The sequence below is a fragment of the Nematostella vectensis genome, chromosome 9 (genome assembly GCF_932526225.1).
Source record: "Nematostella vectensis chromosome 9, jaNemVect1.1, whole genome shotgun sequence".
Taxonomy (NCBI): Eukaryota; Metazoa; Cnidaria; class Anthozoa; order Actiniaria; family Edwardsiidae; genus Nematostella; species Nematostella vectensis.
Genome location: NC_064042.1, coordinates 6935879 through 6954018, shown reverse-complemented (window position 1 = coordinate 6954018; position 18140 = coordinate 6935879). Strand labels below are relative to the sequence as shown.

At 39.2% G+C, this 18140-nt stretch overlaps 2 protein-coding genes across 2 annotated transcripts; both read right to left on the bottom strand.

The window, feature by feature from the left end:
* Window positions 1-2142: 2142 nt before the first annotated feature.
* LOC5518183 (cilia- and flagella-associated protein 91) lies at window positions 2143-5382 on the bottom strand. The gene is made up of 3 exons (XM_001638050.3): window positions 5096-5382; window positions 3606-4268; window positions 2143-2926 (listed from the first exon to the last, which is right to left on the bottom strand). The coding sequence occupies exons 1-3, from the start codon at window positions 5247-5249 to the stop codon at window positions 2448-2450; spliced, it is 1296 nt and encodes a 431-aa protein (XP_001638100.2). The 5' UTR covers window positions 5250-5382; the 3' UTR covers window positions 2143-2447.
* A 753-nt stretch (window positions 5383-6135) lies between these two features.
* Window positions 6136-17893, bottom strand: LOC5518135 (platelet-activating factor acetylhydrolase IB subunit alpha1). Its single transcript, XM_001638049.3, has 6 exons — window positions 17589-17893; window positions 17123-17222; window positions 16792-16881; window positions 15906-16022; window positions 7766-7888; window positions 6136-7194 (listed from the first exon to the last, which is right to left on the bottom strand). The coding sequence occupies exons 2-6, from the start codon at window positions 17189-17191 to the stop codon at window positions 6946-6948; spliced, it is 648 nt and encodes a 215-aa protein (XP_001638099.1). The 5' UTR covers window positions 17192-17222; window positions 17589-17893; the 3' UTR covers window positions 6136-6945.
* Window positions 17894-18140: the final 247 nt, after the last annotated feature.

Below are 18140 nucleotides of genomic sequence, written 5' to 3'. Positions count from 1 at the left end.
TCATGTTTGTGTCAAGGGAAGTGCAAAACTGTCGTCACGTGATTGGTCACGTGATCTCACGAAGGAAACATCATATGGCAACCAAACTCGGTAGGTTTCATGTAGGTGTCAAGGGGGATGCAAAAATATGGTCAGCTGTTGTGTGACGTCATCGATGACGTCACTTAAAGCAAAAAACGTGATTAAAAAAAGAAAAAACATTCTCTTGAAAGAAACATTGTTTCACAAACAAACTCTATAGATGTCATGTTGATGTCAAGGGGGTCCTCCAATATGGTCACTTGATTGTGACGTCATCAATGACGTCATAAGAAGCAAAATTCTCATTCATATCTCGTGAAAGAAACATTGTATAACAACCAGACTTGGTAGGTGTCAATGTATGTGTCAAGGGCGGTGCCAAGATATGATCACGTGATGCGTGACGTCATCGATAACGTCACTTTAAGAAAAACTATCCCGATGTCATATTTATATTCATATCTCCTAAACGAAACATATGACAACCAAACTTGGTATGTGTCATGTATGTGTCAAGGGGGGTGCACCAATATAGTCACGTGATTGTGACGTCATTCATGACGTCACTAGAAGCAAAAAATATGCTGACGTCATCGAAATAAAAAAAATACCCATATCTCATGAAAAAAACATCCGTATCAAACATATTCCCCACGGATAGTGTCCTTCGTATGCATTGCCTTATATGGGCATTGATGCCTATATTTAGAAGAGCTAAAGTTTTCCCGCTCCCTGATCTCCAGAAAACATGGTGAAAAATGCTGATTCCTGTCAATTTGAGACTCGAGGCAAAAATGTGTCAAAAAAAACTTTATCGCTTGGTCAAATCTTTATCACACAAGCCTTGAAAAGCCCTTAGACCCAGGCCTCCAAGAGATTGGCCGAGCGAGTTTTAAGGTCACCCAAATATTGATATGGTATGGCAACCAAACTCAGTAGGTGTCATGGAGGTGTGAAGATGGATGCAGCAATGTGGTCACGTGTTGTGTGACGTCATCGATGACCACACTTAAAGCAAAAACGTGATTAAAAGCAAAATCATTTATATCTCTTGAAAGAAACATTGTTTCACAACCAAACTTGGCAGGTGTCATGTTTGTGTCAAAGGGGATGTAACAATATAGTCACGTGATGACGTCATGAAGTGAAAAAAATTGTTCATTAAAGAAGCATCGTGTGTCAACAAAACTCTGTAGATGTGATGTATGTACAAGTTCGTGTGACGTCATCGATGACGTTAATAAATTCAAACTACCTAGACGCCGAAACATCGTATGACAACTAAACTTGTTATGAGTAATGTAGATTTGGGGGGAAGGGGGTATAACAAGTTGGTCGTGTGATCTGTGAAATCGTTGACGTCGTCAAAAACAGAAATAATAATATTTAATATTTTTTTTAATTATTAAGCTGACGTCATCGATTTGATTTTACTATCGAAAATTCGAGAAAAAAAGTGACCTGGTTTTTAGGAAAATCGCGAAAATAATGTGTCGCGAAATATCACCATCTCAAAATCGCGAAATTTTGACGTCGCGAAAATTCGTGTAATAAGGTAGATACCATTGAAAAACACTCAGAAGACCCTAGCAGGGCCGTAGCAGGGAGTGGGGCACGTGTGCCCCCCAATATTTTGAAAATTATAAGAAAATGACCAGTAGGGGCGTGGCTGTGCCCCTTCCCCCGATATTTTCCTAACCCCCCCTCCCCCAGTATTTCGAAGCTTGCTACGGCCCTGCCTAGTCTGACACCCACCCTGTTTAGCGACCGACCATTTCATCTTTAACGGGGATTTTCATTGTTTTTCCTGCTCGAATAATTTAGGAGATAATAATTCTTTGTATCTGAGCATGACACAAAAGCCGAGAAGGGCAATCAGAATTTCAAGGATAATAATTTATTTGATCAACACAACAATTCGTACAAAACGTTTTCTACTCCCTCACAAAATGCTAGACAAATATATAGCACGCATGCTTATGACTCCTAGTCAGGGCTTCATTATCGTACTTGGCAGTTTGCGTCTCTTAAATTATATAATTCGTATTACATTGACAGGAGGTAGGGCTAAAATTAAGCTCGGGCTGTTTTATACAGAGACTGTTTTCAAATTCACGTGACAAAGTTTATAATTATTTATTTTGCGAACAACGATATACGGGTTAACATAGCTTACTGTCTATATGCATGCGAGCCATTTGCATCACAATCTACAGCGCCGACCGGAGACCAACAAGGCTATATACAGAAATACCACACAAATTATAATCTGATCTTTAAAAACACTTAGACACCAGGCAAAGCCAATGAACTTTAGTCTGCGGTATTTATCATCCCATGCACACTTCTATATGATATAAAATACAAAGTTCCTTTCCAAGTTCATCACTTAAGAAGATAAAAATATAGGTCTGGAGCTATATCGTTTAGGATTCTTCTTTGGTCTGGTCAGGCTTGCTTTCATCATCTGCTGGGGGATCAGATGCTTCCACTGGTGCCTCAGCAGCATCCGTGGCTGTGTCAGCATCCTCTGCCGGTGTGTCAGCATCCTCTGCCGGTGTGTCAGCATCCTCTGCCGGTGTGTCAGTAGTATCGGCTGGTGCATCAGGGGCATCTGCAGCCACTGCCTCTCCCTCAGCAGCTGCTGCCTCACTGCTGTCCTCAGCACCTTCAGCAGCCTCCTCACCCTCATCTGCCGGGAGTGACGTTGAACTGGTAGGCATTGCACCATCCTTCATCTCCTTCCTAGTTTTGTGTCCGCGGAAGGTGGCTTGGATCTTTGTGGCAGCTTTATTTACTTCGGGGTCATCCAGGTCAATGTCAACCTCCTCAGCATTCTCCTCTGCAGAGGTTGTAGGTGCAGCAACAGGTTCAGCATCAGTGGCATCATCAGGGGCAGAGTCACCTGGAATAAAATGGCAATCTTTTTCTGTTTTTGCTTTGATACAAAATTATAAAAAGGTCTAGTAGTTATACTAAAGAACAATTTTCCCAGCATCACTTAATAAGACACCCTAACCCCTTTTATTTGGCTCCAGAATCAGTCCTGGCTTATGCGTATGCATGTGAAGTTTAAGTTGAGTATGCATGTGTAGTTTAAGTTGAGTATACATGTGCCGTTTAAGTGCATAAATGTTATCTAGCACAGTGTTTGATGTACTATATTATTATTATTTTTTTTAATTTTAGGGGCACTTGCATGCTTGTCATAGGAAGGTTTTACAAAATGCGAAAATTTAACAAAACAATGTAAAATCTTAGGGATTACTTCACCTAAGTGTAATAAATAGAAATGGACAAATGTCCATGAAAGGGCTATTATGCGAATGATCTAGCTGGTTTATTTATGCAATTTCAAGGTTTGAGTAAAGCTTCAGCCATACCTGTACCATAACCTAAAAGTACTCTTTTGAATCCATTTCAATCTGCTTGATTTGAGTATTTTGAGATTGCCGAAATAACACTAAACACACTTTTTAACAATGCAAATGCTCCTTTTAGTCTTAATAGAGACAAAAATTAAAGAGTCAAGGACCTTTGTAAATTATTCAATACAAAAAATAAAAACTTTTAAGGCATTTTACCTTTCGCCTCATTCTGTGTTAGGGATTTTACACTTTCTCTTGACTTGTGGCTGCGGAAGCTCGCTTGGATTTTCAGGGCTGCGTTTTGAACCTCTGGATCATCCAAGTCGATGTCTACCTCTTCATCAGCAGCTGCAGTAGGCCCGGCAGCAGGAGCTTCAGCCTCTGGCTCAGCTTCTGCAGGGGGTCCGGAGTCAGCCTTATCCTCTGGTGTCATTGATTTAGAAGATTTGATCTTCTTCACCTCTTCCCTGGCCTTGTGGCCTCGGAATGAAGCTTGAATTTTCAAAGCAGCCCCTTGTACATCAGGATCATTGAGGTCAATATCTACCTCTTCTGCATTTGTATTTGCAGTTTCCTGTTCATTCATTGGGACCTCCTCTCTGGTTGACTCTCTGCTTTTGGACTTCATGAGCTCCTTGACTTCCTCTCTGGCTTTATGTCCACGGAAGCTAGATTGGATCTTGAGAGCGGCAGCTTCCTCTTCATCTTTTTGTTGTTTGTCTTGTTTTATTTGTTCTCTTGTTTTATGCCCACGGAAGCTGGCCTGGATTTTAGTAGCAGCTTTTTGAACTTCGGGATCATCAATATCAATGTCTACTTCTTCACCTTTCATCAATTTTTCCAGATTCTCACCTCTCTTGGCATCATCTTTTCCGGTTTCTGTTCAGATAAGACCAACATAAAAAATACACAATGTAAACAGTACTTGTAAGGTAACTAACAGGTTTGAAAATGGGGGGAAGGAAAAGCTAGAAGAAAAATAGAAAAGTTCTGATTATCTGGATAATAAAACAGTGATGATATTATTGCAGTTAAAGTATTTTGCTCATTAGAACATTTTGTCATTATAAGAATGCAAAACACCTGCAAGCCTTGGGGTTTGTCTTTCCCATGTATATGTTGAGCTTGTCTAATTAGCATTTCGCTTCATATTGACACAATGGTTAAAAGGCATTAGAAAAACACTCAAACCAAGAAACAGCTTATGTTGGTAGATATTATCAATAATGTACAAGTTGAAACTTTTAGAACAAAACTTTGAGGTTAACAACCCAATGTTCAATAATAACGACTAGGGTTAGGAAAGTTAGAAAGGAATATTTATGCAGTGCATATATAGCTATTCAGTTAGCATGCACAAGTAATTTATCTAAGGGCATTTATGAATAATTTCAACAAACTAATGTTGTTAGGGAGGGTAAAACACAATTAAACAAGTTCTAAAAAATGGAATATTGGATATCATGTTCCATAGGACACCACAGTTCAGAAATCTTTTCATATTTTCATGTGGAAAGCTCATAACCATCCTAAAGTTAAATAAAAAAGATATTTTAAATACTTAATGTCAAAAGTCGTCTCTTGTTGTTTCGCGGCCAACAGAACATTTCAAACATTGTCAAATCTGCTGATTTCTTAGCATGAGGAGTTCGGCTAAAATTCTAACATAATATTAAGTTTCGAAAGACTTTGACTACAAAATTTACCTTCTCTGATAGAGAGTTGGTTCTTGAAATATTGCGCTGCAAACTGAACGATATCATCCGGTTGCTCCCGCAAAACTTCGCGCGCTAAACCCTCTAAAAGGTTCTGAAAACCAGGAGGTACTCTTAGTTTTGTTGGCGCGTATTGGACGGCCATGTTTGATGGTGAGCTTTCTCGCTAATACTGCGCGATCCTATGCCTCAAACCATTGAAAATACCTCAATTAAACAGAACTACGGATTTTACGCCAGCTCCAATATGGCGGACAAAAAGCAGCATCACAATCGTCGCTAAGCGACAGAATTAGACAGGACCACTTCACCGCTGACCAAAGGAGTCGCAGGACAAACACAGGATGCCCATTAAGCTAGATACGGCACTCGTACCACTCCCCAATGGGGTGGGGAAGTACAAAAGTGGTACAAAAGAACATTTTAGGCTCAGTTTAGACGCCGTTCCTTCGTGTGCCGTTTTAAATGTGCTTGCATATATTCGTATTTGGAACCCGACCCGCCGCTCCTGCAGGGGAAGCGAGCATATAATCCATTTTATCAAGCTTTATTAATTGTTTTTACTGAAATTGAGGTGAAAAATATATGGACTGCACTCAAAAGAATATGGTAATTTTTTTTTAGGAAGATCCTATCCTGATCAAGTTGTTTCAGGCAGTGGAAAATTCAAGCAAAATCAGGAGAATTCAGACGAAATTGGTATGGTTGGACATGAAAAACAGCGTCTTAACATTTACTAGTCTTGTCCAGAATTTTATTTTTAAAAGGTAGCCCAAGGCTGCAGTAGCCTTGTAGGCCTTGTATGGGAATACAGAGATGTAGCAGGCCTTGAAATATTGGGGGGAGGGGGGGGGGTTGATTCAGAAACAATAAGAATTGGGGGGTACAGCCATGGTCGTTTCCATATTATGATTTTTGAAAATATTGGGGATGGGGGGGGGGGGGGATGTGCCCTAGGCTACACCATGTAATATTTGAAGGTAAAAAAACATATTTATGTATGCTAAGAAATATAACAAAATAGCTTGAAGTGTCGTGTTTGAGTCTTTATTTTATTTTTCAGGTAAGAGGGGCTATTTGTCTGTAACAAGGTCATTCACAGATTGTAAACGAAAAAATTAATACATTATTTGATTTCAGGGTACTATATTTATGCACATTATATAACAACTAATTGCCTATTTATTTTTAACAAGTGTGGGATAATAATCCAATACATTAATTTCAACTTCAAAAATGAATATAATTAAAATCCAATTCATTAATTACAACTTTAAAACTTTTTTTTACAACTATTTCAACTCCAAAATGAATTTTGCAAGAGTTGGATAAAATAAAACTTCAGAAGGTATAATGGAAGCATCTTTTGTACATCTTGGTTTAGGGGAGTCATACATTCCTAGAATTGAATAATCTACAATCTTTGACCTAAAAATATGAAAGCTCCCAAAGGAAGGTGCTGAATTCAACCTGGCCATTGGCATTGCCACTTCAGTAACAACTATTAATAATGATAATAATAATTTAGTATTTCTTGGTACAAAGCATTCTGTTGCTGCAGTCATAACTATTAGTCTAAGTCTATATACTAAGTCACACTTAGTGGATTATAATAAATTCTGCATTTTGGTTGTTTGAAATACTAGTAGGACTTTTTGCTCATGATACAAGAACACTGTGACATTTCCCTTGGATTATTGAGGACAGATGAAAGAAAAAAAGAGACAATTCTTTGAACACTGTAGCCTTTAGGAAAAGGGATTTGACCTCAGCCATAGAATTTGTGGCTATGGCCCTAAAATGGTACTAATAAGACTGCAGCATTGAACAATCTATATAATTCAATATTTTAGTAGCTTTAGGACTACTTCATGGATTCTCTTCATAAAGCGTTTATAACCCTTTCTAGTGAGGTGGAGATAGTCTGCCATGTCGGTGTGGTCAATCATACCATCTGACCTCACAAAACCAGGGTCAGCATCAAGGAAGGTCGCCCCTGGGATAGCTGGTATGATATCTTTTAGGGCGTGGTTTACTTCAAAGTGCCTTTCACGGATAGGGTTAGGCTTTTCACCTCTTGGCAAGAGGCCCTGTTAAGGTAAGACCAAACAAAAAATGTTGGCAAAAGTTTTTTCCTGAAAATCGTTGTTAAACATTGTTTCAACAGCTCTTGAACTCAGTAGCAGATCTAGGGGGAGGGTTTTAGGGGGTTTAAACACCCCCTTTAGGCTGCTAGAAAGCCATATGTAACAATAAAAATCCCCCCCCCTTTTGTCACTGAGCCAACCCCCCCCCTTCCCCCCCCCCCTTTAGCCAAAAGCTAGATCCGCCCCTACTGGAGGGCAATACTTTGTAAATTGACCCTAGTTAGGGGGACATATGGTTCCCCTGAGTTCGATTTAATTACCATTGTTGTGCTTGGCAGACAAGGCTCAGTCATTCCTTAGGCAGCCCCCCCCCCCTTATTCAGTCGCTAGCTGCAGCCTTGAGAAGAAGCAAGTGTTGCCCAGAAACAGGGAAGGATAAGGAGGGTTAGGGAGGGGTTGGGCTTTGACCTATAGGTGTTTTCATGTTGAATTGAGTCATTAAACTAAAAATTTGTGCTATGAAAGAAGAACAGTTCAGAATGCAATATATAGTAAGCACACATCCTTTCCTTACCAGAACAAGAACTTTAGCATCTGGTACTAGCTCATGGATGGTCCAAACAATGCATTCAATCCCTTCCACAATTTGCTCAGCTGTACAACCATGGTTATTGGTCCCCACCAACAAAACAACCACCTAACAACAAAAAAAAGGTCTACAGTTAAAATGATGAAATATTTGTTCATATGCTTTATTATACCCCCTTCCAGGCCCGTAGCCATCTGGGGGGGGGGGGGGGGGGCATTTGAGTAGTTCAAAAGAACCACCACCACTTGACTGGAAGATCTGCTCAAATAAAAAGACCTGCGAGCTAGTAATAGTTACCTCCTATGAGAAAATGATATGCTAAATGGATAAACAAAGCACTCTGCTCAAAAACCTCGCAAAACATGGGTTATAAGTTAAAACCAAACTTGTTACCGGATATGACAGTGAAGAAGCCTACAAGCTTGGCTCCTGTGTGTTTGAGTTATTATAGGGGGAAAGTACTTAAAGAGGGATAGAAATCCCTTGAATATAATTTGGACAGCATGAGATATTGAGGTTTCAAACATGCCTTGCTTGCCTTATACTGTATCTATGACCCTTGGTCATGACCCACTTGACCCACTCCACAGTATTTGTGCTTGGCAGGCATGGATCTAGCTTTTTGGCAGGGGGGGGGGAGTGTTAAACAAAAAAAAAAGGATTTTCGCTCTTATGAAAAAATGGGCTTAGAAAGAAATTTATTTTAGTTATTTTTAGTTCAGATTTTCAGTATGGAGAATTAACAGCCAAGAAGGATAAGGTAATCTAATTATAAAAAATGTAAGAGAAGCCTGATAATAAACCAAACAAGTTATTTATGTATCTGATTTGTCATCATGAGAGAAAAGGCAAGAAAATGAATGTGTTACTTTGTTATAAGATGTTTAATTGTTTTATATATAACACTTGCACAAAAGTCCGAGGGGGGGGGGGGGGTTCTTTGGAGTAAGAGGGGCAGGGGTGCCTATCGGAGACCCCGAAAAAATACCCCCAAAAATGCCTCTTACAAAACAATACAAAAAACCCTAAAAAATACAAATAAAAAAATCCTTTTTTAAACATCCTTTTACTGCCATTCATCAACTACATATTTTGAAGTTTAAAAATTTATTGTCATCCTTGCAGTTTCATGGAAAATAGTATTTTAACAGAGACTGAAGGAAAAATAACATAACAAGTATATAACAAAATGGCAAACTACTATACACCACCTACTTATATAACTGTAGGGTCACGTCTATAGAAAAAAGAGTACCTCTCGTTTGTAGACCCTAAGAAATACCTTTTTATTAGATTATTTTCAATAGGTTTTGCTTCGAAGACCCTAAAAAGTACCAAACCTCGAATTTCAAACCCTAAAAAATATGACAGTCACCCCTACCCCCAATTTATAGGAAGAAAAAGTGCACAAAACATCTGGTCCATGGCTGGACCAGGCAGGGGGGGGGGGAGGTGGCGTCTTACCGACTTCAATTAAACTTTGCTAGAATGTCAGCTTACCAAAGTGGCTCGGAGATAGACTACCCCCCTTGATTTTTACCCTAATTTGAAAAAATCACCTATTAAATTATTACCAATAACCAATAGGTGTTTGATTGGCAGCTGTCAATCAACAAAACAGTATGAGCTAGTTTAGCATTTTCTCAAAATGGTTCATGCTTGTGCTCAAAATATCTCCACTCTGATAAATGATTTTGCAGATGTTTAAAACTGCAACAAAGTTTCATCCTAAATAACAAAATAAGATTTTCACAAAAATAATTCATTTAACACAGGGTACCCATGTTCTTGTGTGGGATAACATAGATCCTCTGAATAACAAATGTAATTTCCTATGTGTTGATATCTGTTCAATTTACACTATCTGTTCTCTAGATTATCCAATGTAGCAATATACTTATATTATTGGTATTTACATAGCCACACACTACACGTGTACCAAATGTTCAGTCATGGGTACCCTGTGGTAACATAATGCGAATAACATATCAGACTTCATTCGTAGATTGTTATTTTAAAGCTTCCTTGTGAATAAACTGCTGTATTTTCAATAGTAAATAATAACAAAGGAGTTTGTGATCGACATTGTTTAATCATAAAAAGTCCATTGAACTCTGCAGTTCAAAGTTTAAGATGTGGGTATCCTGTGGTAGGAGATGGACTCAGCATGTGTTTGAACGTTAAAATATGTTCAATCGACGTTTTTCACTGCAGAAGTACGAAACAGGGCTATAACACTCGGGTGTTTGTTTGAATCCACGTTATCGCGCATAAGCACAAGGGTACCCTGTGGTAAACATAAATAAAGGAATCTATTTGAAAATTTTCATTAACGAGATGAGTAAGTATGAGATAATAAGAATTTTAATAAAGGATCTAAACGGATTAACAGTGACCACCGGGATGTTGAAATTGCATTGAAATCGGTGAGATTCCACTTTACGGTCCCTGCCTGGTCCATCCAATTAGGGTACAAAAATTGAACAGTTATAGCCCCTTTAACAGCCCATAAATCTTAAAAACATTTAGTTGATAAGAGTTTTATACACAGGTCTTAGCCGTCAAAAATCGATTATCATCCATCAATTTGTAAGACAATATAAATAAATTCACGAAACGGATCTTATAATAATCCACTGTTTCGCTGCATGCAAATCTTATTCCCAAAACAAATTAAAGTTAAACGCTTTCAGCTTGTATGGGATACGAGCTGTTATTTGGAATATGTCCACACTATTGTTAAGTCCCAGCGGTTGACTATCTCATAGTTTGGAAGAAATTGTTGCGAATCGAATTGATCGATAAGCGTGCCATCGAAACAATCTTTGTCATCAAACGAGTTTATAGATCAAACCACATAAAACAACTCTTGATTGTTTCAAGCGAAGGATCTACAAAATGAACTCCTCCTTGGAAGATGGCGATGTTTTAAAAACCCTGAAAAGTCAGTTCGCGTCCAGGGGCACATTTCGTGTTGTGATTGAGACCCTTGTTCATTTCGCTATTGTCGTCGTCGGAACACTGGGGAACTCCCTCGTCATATGGATTGTCTTTAAAAACAAGAACTCGGCAAATATCGCAAACTTGTTCATCGGGGCTTTGGCTGTATCAGACTTCTTGATTCTCGTCCTCACTGGGTGGACATTTTTTAGTACGCTCGTGCTTGGAACATGGCCAAATAAATGAATCTATTTAAAAAAAAATCCGTGTTTGAAAATTTCCATTAACCAGATGAGAAAGTATGAGATAATAAGAATTCTAATAAAGGTTCTAAACGGATTAACAGTGACCATAGGGATGTTGAAATTGCATTGAAATCGGTGAGATGCCACTTTACGGCCCCTGCCTGGTCCATCCAATTAGGGTACAAAAATTGAACAGTTATAGCCCCTTTAACAGCCCATAAATCTTAAAAACATTTAGTTGATAAGAGTTTTATACACAGGTCTTAGTCGTCAAAAATCGATTATCATCCATCAATTTGTAAGACGATATAAATAAATTCACGAAACGGATCTTATAATAATCCACTGTTCCGCTGCATGCAAATCTCATTCCCAAAACAAATTAAAGTTAAACGCTTTCAGCTTGTATGGGATACAAGCTGTTATTTGGAATATGTCCACACTATTGTTAAGTCCCAGCGGTTGACTATCTCATAGTTTGAAAGAAATTGTTGCGAATCAGTTTGATCGATAAGCGTGCCTTCGGAACAATCTTTGTCATCAAACGAGTTCATAGATCAAACCACATAAAACAACTCTTGACTGTTTCAAGCGAAGGATCTACAAAATGAACTCCTCCTTGGAAGATGGCGATGTTTTAAAAACCCTGAAAAGTCAGTTCGCGTCCAGGGGCACATTTATTGTTGTGATTGAGACCCTTGTTCATTTCGCTATTGTCGTCGTCGGAACACTGGGGAACTCCCTCGTCATATGGATCGTCTTTAAAAACAAGAACTCGGCAAATATCACGAACTTGTTCATCGGGGCTTTTGCTGTATCAGACTTCTTGATTCTCGTCCTCACTGGGTGGACATTTTTTTAGTACGCTCGTGCTTGGAACATGGCCAAATAAATGAATCTATTTTAAAAAAATCCGTGTTTGAAAATTTCCATTAACCAGATAAGAAAGTATGAGATAATAAGAATTCTAATAAAGGTTCTAAACGGATTAACAGTGACCACAGGGATGTTGAAATTGCATTGAAATCGGTGAGATGCCACTTTACGGCCCCTGCCTGGTCCATCCAATTAGGGTACAAAAATTGAACAGTTATAGCCTCTTTAACAGCCCATAAATCTTAAAAACATTTAATTGATAAGAGTTTTATACACAGGTCTTAGTCGTCAAAAATCGATTATCACCCATCAATTTGTAAGACAATATAAATAAATTCACGAAACGGATCTTATAATAATCCACTGTTCCGCTGCATGCAAATCTCATTCCCAAAACAAATTAAAGTTAAACGCTTTCAGCTTGTATGGGATACAAGCTGTTTTTTTGGAATATGTCCACACTATTGTTAAGTCCCAGCGGTTGACTATCTCATAGTTTGGAAGAAATTGTTGCGAATCAGATTGATCGATAAGCGTGCCTTCGAAACAATCTTTGTCATCAAACGAGTTTATAGATCAAACCACATAAAACAACTCTTGACTGTTTCAAGCGAAGGATCTACAAAATGAACTCCTCCTTGGAAGATGGCGATGTTTTTAAAACCCTGAAAAGTCAGTTCGCGTCCAGGGGCAAATTTCGTGTTGTGATTGAGACCCTTGTTCATTTCGCTATTGTCGTCGTCGGGACACTGGGGAACTCCCTCGTCATATGGATCGTCTTTAAAAACAAGAACTCGGCAAATATCGCAAACTTGTTCATCGGGGCTTTGGCTGTATCAGACTTCTTGATTCTCGTCCTCACTGGGTGGACATTTCTTAGTACGCTCGCGCTTGGAACATGGCCGTTTTCTGAATTCGTGTGCCAGTTTCAAGGTTTTACTGGGTTTGGATTAGTTTTTGCTTCGCTTTTACTTATAACGCAAACTTCTATTAATCGTTATTTCAAAGTGGTTCGTACCAAGCATTACCGATCTATTTATACGCCAAAGCGCACTAAGCTCATCATCGTTGGAACAACCTTATTGTCATTCATCGGACCTTCGCAGTATCTCGCTAACGGAGGCAAGTATGTCTTTCACTCTGGCAAGTATCACTGTTTCCAAGAATTGAGGCTCACAGCTAGTACGTCATGGTATTTGTATGCAATTATTGTTCCTACAGCAGTCATAACTTTCTGCTATTACAAGATTTTTCGCACAATTCGTTTGCATAAATCTCGAATTAAAGCAATGCGACAGAACACAGAATCTATCAGTGGACCAAACGTCGAAGATATCAAAGCTACGCGCACACTCTTTCTGACTGTGGTGGGCTTCCTGTGTTGCTGGACACCTGTTTTTGTGATTGATGTCGTCGACTTTGCTCGGAACCCTTCGTCTCTTTTCCGAACTTCCCCGATTTTTATTCGGGACTTCTCGACTCTCCCTCGTGAAGTATACGTTCTATATATGCTTTTAGTTACGCTTTCGTCGAGTATCAACCCTTTTATATACGGTGCAATGAATAATAAGTTCCGACAGGAGTACAAAAAGGTTTTGCGCATTAGGAGAGCTACTCGGTTGACCAGTGTGGAGGTTATACGGACGATAACTAAAAGAAGAAGTTCTGTTCAACATGGCGGGTGTAGTGTGGCTAGCAAGCAATGAAACGGTTATTGCATTTTAGAATTCAACTAGAGGTCTATCACAAATCCTGCATTCTGACTAGCTGAGCAACTAATGGTCTATTAGTGATAGACGGTAAGCAGCGATATGCTCGGGAAAATAAAAAAATTAAAACAAAGGCAACCAGATATGGAATGAGAATTTTCAGCGATAGGAAAACCATTGAAAACGATGATAAATTCAGGTAATTCAGGAAAGTTTTCAACTTTCAGAGAGAAATCCCCGAGAGATGCAACATTTTTTATCGGATGTTAATAGTTTACAATAAGTTCACATCTTGCAGAATTGAAATCAAACACAGCTCAGTTATCCATTACAAGAAATGAATACAAAAGAGCATGTCTCCAAGTATTTTATGCTTCGGTTCGACAAAAGCGGCCATTGACCGGCACTGAAAAACAACCTCCGATATACAAATAATTGTCAATTTTTCGCTATTTTTTGTCTTAGTTTGACCATCTTGTTAGTGAATTCTAAAACAATTAGACCTCTCGGCCTGTTGGACTATGATTTTGAAAAGACAATTCGGCCTTCGGCCACATGGTCCATGACGCATCTATCAGAAAGTAAATGATGGCTTGATTATGCCAAAAAAGGAGCAGATTATTATTGCAACCCAGTGACATACAAAACTTTAATGCGAAACTATATTAAATTCGAGGCTTTACTGTAACTCATAAACAGAGTTTTAAAATACTGAAACACCAAACTTGCTTGTAAGTAATCAGAGTGCATTACCTTGCTGAACACGGCTGCACTTTCCAGATGACCAGAGAGGCCAGATGACCAGAGAGGCCAGATGACCAGAGAGGCCAGATGACCAGAGAGGCCAGATGACCAGAGAGGCCAGATGACCAGAGAGGCCAGATGACCAGAGAGGCCAGATGACCAGAGAGGTCAGATGACCAGAGAGGCCAGATGACCAGAGAGGTCAGATGACCAGAGAGGTCAGATGACCAGAGAGGTCAGATGACCAGAGAGGTCAGATGACCAGAGAGGTCAGATGACCAGAGAGGCCAGATGACCAGAGAGGCCAGATGACCAGAGAGGTCAGATGACCAGAGAGGTCAGATGACCAGAGAGGTCAGATGACCAGAGAGGCCAGATGACCAGAGAGGTCAGATGACCAGAGAGGCCAGATGACCAGAGAGGCCAGATGACCAGAGAGGTCAGATGACCAGAGAGGCCAGATGACCAGAGAGGCCAGATGACCAGAGAGGTCAGATGACCAGAGAGGTCAGATGACCAGAGAGGTCAGATGACCAGAGAGGCCAGATGACCAGAGAGGTCAGATGACCAGAGAGGCCAGATGACCAGAGAGGCCAGATGACCAGAGAGGTCAGATGACCAGAGAGGTCAGATGACCAGAGAGGCCAGATGACCAGAGAGGTCAGATGACCAGAGAGGCCAGATGACCAGAGAGGTCAGATGACCAAAGAGGCCAGAGACCAATTAGGTCTCGGAAAGCATCTAACAACCCAACTTCTCTTTACTTGTTATCAGCAACAACACATTGCCACAATTTCGGGAGAGCAAGAGTGGGACTGGGAACCAGTTTTTCCTAGACTTCCTGTTCAGGCTCATTCCCACCCCTTCCCTCATCCTCGTCCTCAGCCCCCACCCCCCCCCCCCCCCAAAAAAAAAGTAAATAAATAAAAATTATTGTTATAAGAATAATAACAAAAACTGTAATGAAATACAAAAGGGAGATCACTTTTAAATATGTAAATAATACATAAAGAGGATATATGAGGTTGGTTTAAACATTTTTGTTCTGCAAAATGCAAATTATTCTGAGCATTGCTTTTTTGCAAAAAGTCTAAAAATTATGCTAGTTTTGAGAGATTATGCCTGAAATTATGCTGGCATACTCGACTCGTCCCTACCTGGGAAGGAGCGACCCCAAAGTGGCACTGAAGGTCAGATTGATTTGGTCTCAAATTTTTCTTCCCCCATATTTTTGGAGTAGGAATGTCATGAGTATATTTGGGGGGAGGAAGGATGGGGGTAACATTTTACAGTATTAGAACATGACACCAATTTTTGTGGTGAAACATAGGAAAAACAATGTGATAAGAGATGCATTTGTATCAACAATGCAGTCAGGTCATTGGCTTTGGCACCTGTAATTTGCAAACAAGTGTATTTTGTGAGGTATTACCTGAGGGTGTGGTATTATATTATTTGTATTATAATTTTTTTTTGATTGGACATTTCTTTTTTTGGGGGGGGGGGGGGGGTTGGGGTCCACATTCACCAAATTGTAGAATGCTGTAGCTGTAAGCTGCTGCAATTGTTGTCTGTCAGTATTATCATTAGAAAGTAGGATCACATATTCACCTTTGGTTCAATAGAAGAGAGCTCACCATTCTGCAGTCTCCAAAGCGTGTTTTCAGTACGATCCCCACCAATACCAAAATTAAGGACACGAAGAGGCTTAAAATACTCCTCCCATTCCTAGATAGAAAAAATACAGTGAATGTGCACTAGTTGTATTATATGTAATTAAGAAATTTAGAGGACTTCTGACATAAAAGTAATTTAGAAGGTATAGAGAATAATCTCAGAAAATTCCCAATCAACAAATCCATAAGTTATTTCTAATCATAGACAGGTATATATAGAGGCTTGATTTCTAGCCCATTTCTGTGAGGCCACAATCTGTTCTTCCATCAAAGGCTGGAAAACATGACTAAAACATTGTCCCCTATTCAAAATATTCACAATCAGGAAAGCACCAGTCTAGCTATAAAGCGAAAGAGCTCTGATCATTAGAATGGCTCATAAGTAAAAAGCTTGAAGTTTTGAATCTGATGGGTGGACGACTATATGTTGGTGTTCATACAACCCTTGGACAATGATGCATTGGCAGAACAGTAAAAAAGTAAATTAAGTAGATTGTCTAGTGTTCTTTTAACATTTTGATGTGCCAGCAAGTGATATCGACTAAATATCTATTGGCACTTCTCTTGTGCTTTGTACATTTTTAGCAAGTTCAGTAGGGCTGTAAATCACTGATTATTCACAAAGTTGAACCCTAGTCAGGGACCGCGGAGCATGTTGAAAAGTGGGGGGGAGGAGGGGTGACAATTGAAAAAATTATCATATTGAAAAAGAAATAAATCATAGTATGACTTGTTTCTGTCACAAAAAGGGATAGGACTGCGGCCCTCCAGCTCCTCCCCCTCTGCAGTACCTGCTAGTTGCCTTTCTCTATTGAACTAACCTGTGTATCATGCATGTGAAAAATCAGTGAATCTCCCACAAACAGAACTTGGCATGCAGAGTCTTTCCCTTCACGAAGAAAACGTTCATGCTGTAAAAAAAAAATGTCTGGAAGCTCAAAAAGTAAGAAGGAACTGCCATTGAAGAGATCTGAAGAACCTACTTCTATTTTTGTGAAAAATACAAAGTCATTATTTTAGGCTGAAATACAAAAAAAAAAAAAACAAAGTCAAAACAGTCATTTTTATGTTATATAAGTACACAAATTTGTGTTTCCTTGTAAATTAAGGGAGATCTCATTTTTCTCTCTGGATAAAGATTAAAACTATTACCATACTCATCCATCTCCTGTCTCCTTGCACATCTTTTACTGGAGTTGCTATAGCTGCAGAATTACTCATTTTTACTCCAGACCAACCAAGAAAACAGCAGCTGTGAAAATAAAATACAAACGTTATTATAAAAGACAGGTACTGAATATGCTAATCAACAAAGTTCAGTATGTACATTAATTATCTAAAACAACTCTTATAAAGTGACATTGACAACGGAGAAGTCATTAATCATGCCTCCGTGCAGGGGATTGTTTGCATTAGAAAAATAAGCTCAAATGTAGGAGACGTTAAAAAAAACACATTCCCGTTGACGTTATTGCTGTGATAAACTTGACATAAAAACTTATTAATAAACTTGCGATCTGATTTCTAAAAGGGTCACTATGCATGAATAAAAGCTTCAAAGATAAACTTTGCACAATACTAAATTTATTGCAGTCTTTAAATTTTAAATGAAACTTACCTCCTCAGTTGAAATTGTTAATCACCCATGTTTTTTGTAGAGAAAAGGGCTATTTCTTGGTTGAAACATGGACCCTTAGGCCAAATATGCCACGTAGGGATAGAGCTGTTGTGGCCGATTACCAGCAGTTTTGAGTTGTTTGCAAAACCAACGTTTACAAGAGTATGTAGCGTCGTAGAATCCAGTATATGGCTATTGTAAATGTAATAATAAAGACAAAATTTGGCGACATATGCCCAAAGTCCAAAGGCAATATCACCAAAGAGCCAGAGGGAAAGGATGAATGAGTTGCGCCCACGGTATCAAATGCGGTAGAACGCAAGAGCAAAACAAAACACTCTGCACAACAGGTAGCCCGAAAACGAAATTGTTAAGAACTCGAAACTTCGGATATCTTTTTTGCAGCCTTTTAGCCAAGGGTTTTTTGTTCGAACCTTTTATTGTTGTATAGAGAAAACGACTATAACGTTCCTACTTGGGCTCGGGGAACGAGGTTGGTCTGATAATACAGAGCCGTAGCAGGCCAAAGCTTTTTTTTTTTTTTTTGGAGGG

Coding starts and splice junctions, on each gene's coding strand:
- LOC5518183 (XM_001638050.3), bottom strand. CDS start 5,249: ATGGCCGTCCAATACGCGCCAACAAAACTAAGAGTACCTCCTGGTTTT. Junction 4,269..5,095: donor CCAACTCTCTATCAGAGAAG/GTAAATTTTGTA, acceptor TTATCTGAACAG/AAACCGGAAAAGATGATGCC. Junction 2,927..3,605: donor AACACAGAATGAGGCGAAAG/GTAAAATGCCTT, acceptor ATTTTATTCCAG/GTGACTCTGCCCCTGATGAT.
- LOC5518135 (XM_001638049.3), bottom strand. CDS start 17,191: ATGAGTAATTCTGCAGCTATAGCAACTCCAGTAAAAGATGTGCAAGGA. Junction 16,882..17,122: donor ACAGGAGATGGATGAGTATG/GTAATAGTTTTA, acceptor TTTTTTTTACAG/CATGAACGTTTTCTTCGTGA. Junction 16,023..16,791: donor TTCACATGCATGATACACAG/GTTAGTTCAATA, acceptor TTTTCTATCTAG/GAATGGGAGGAGTATTTTAA.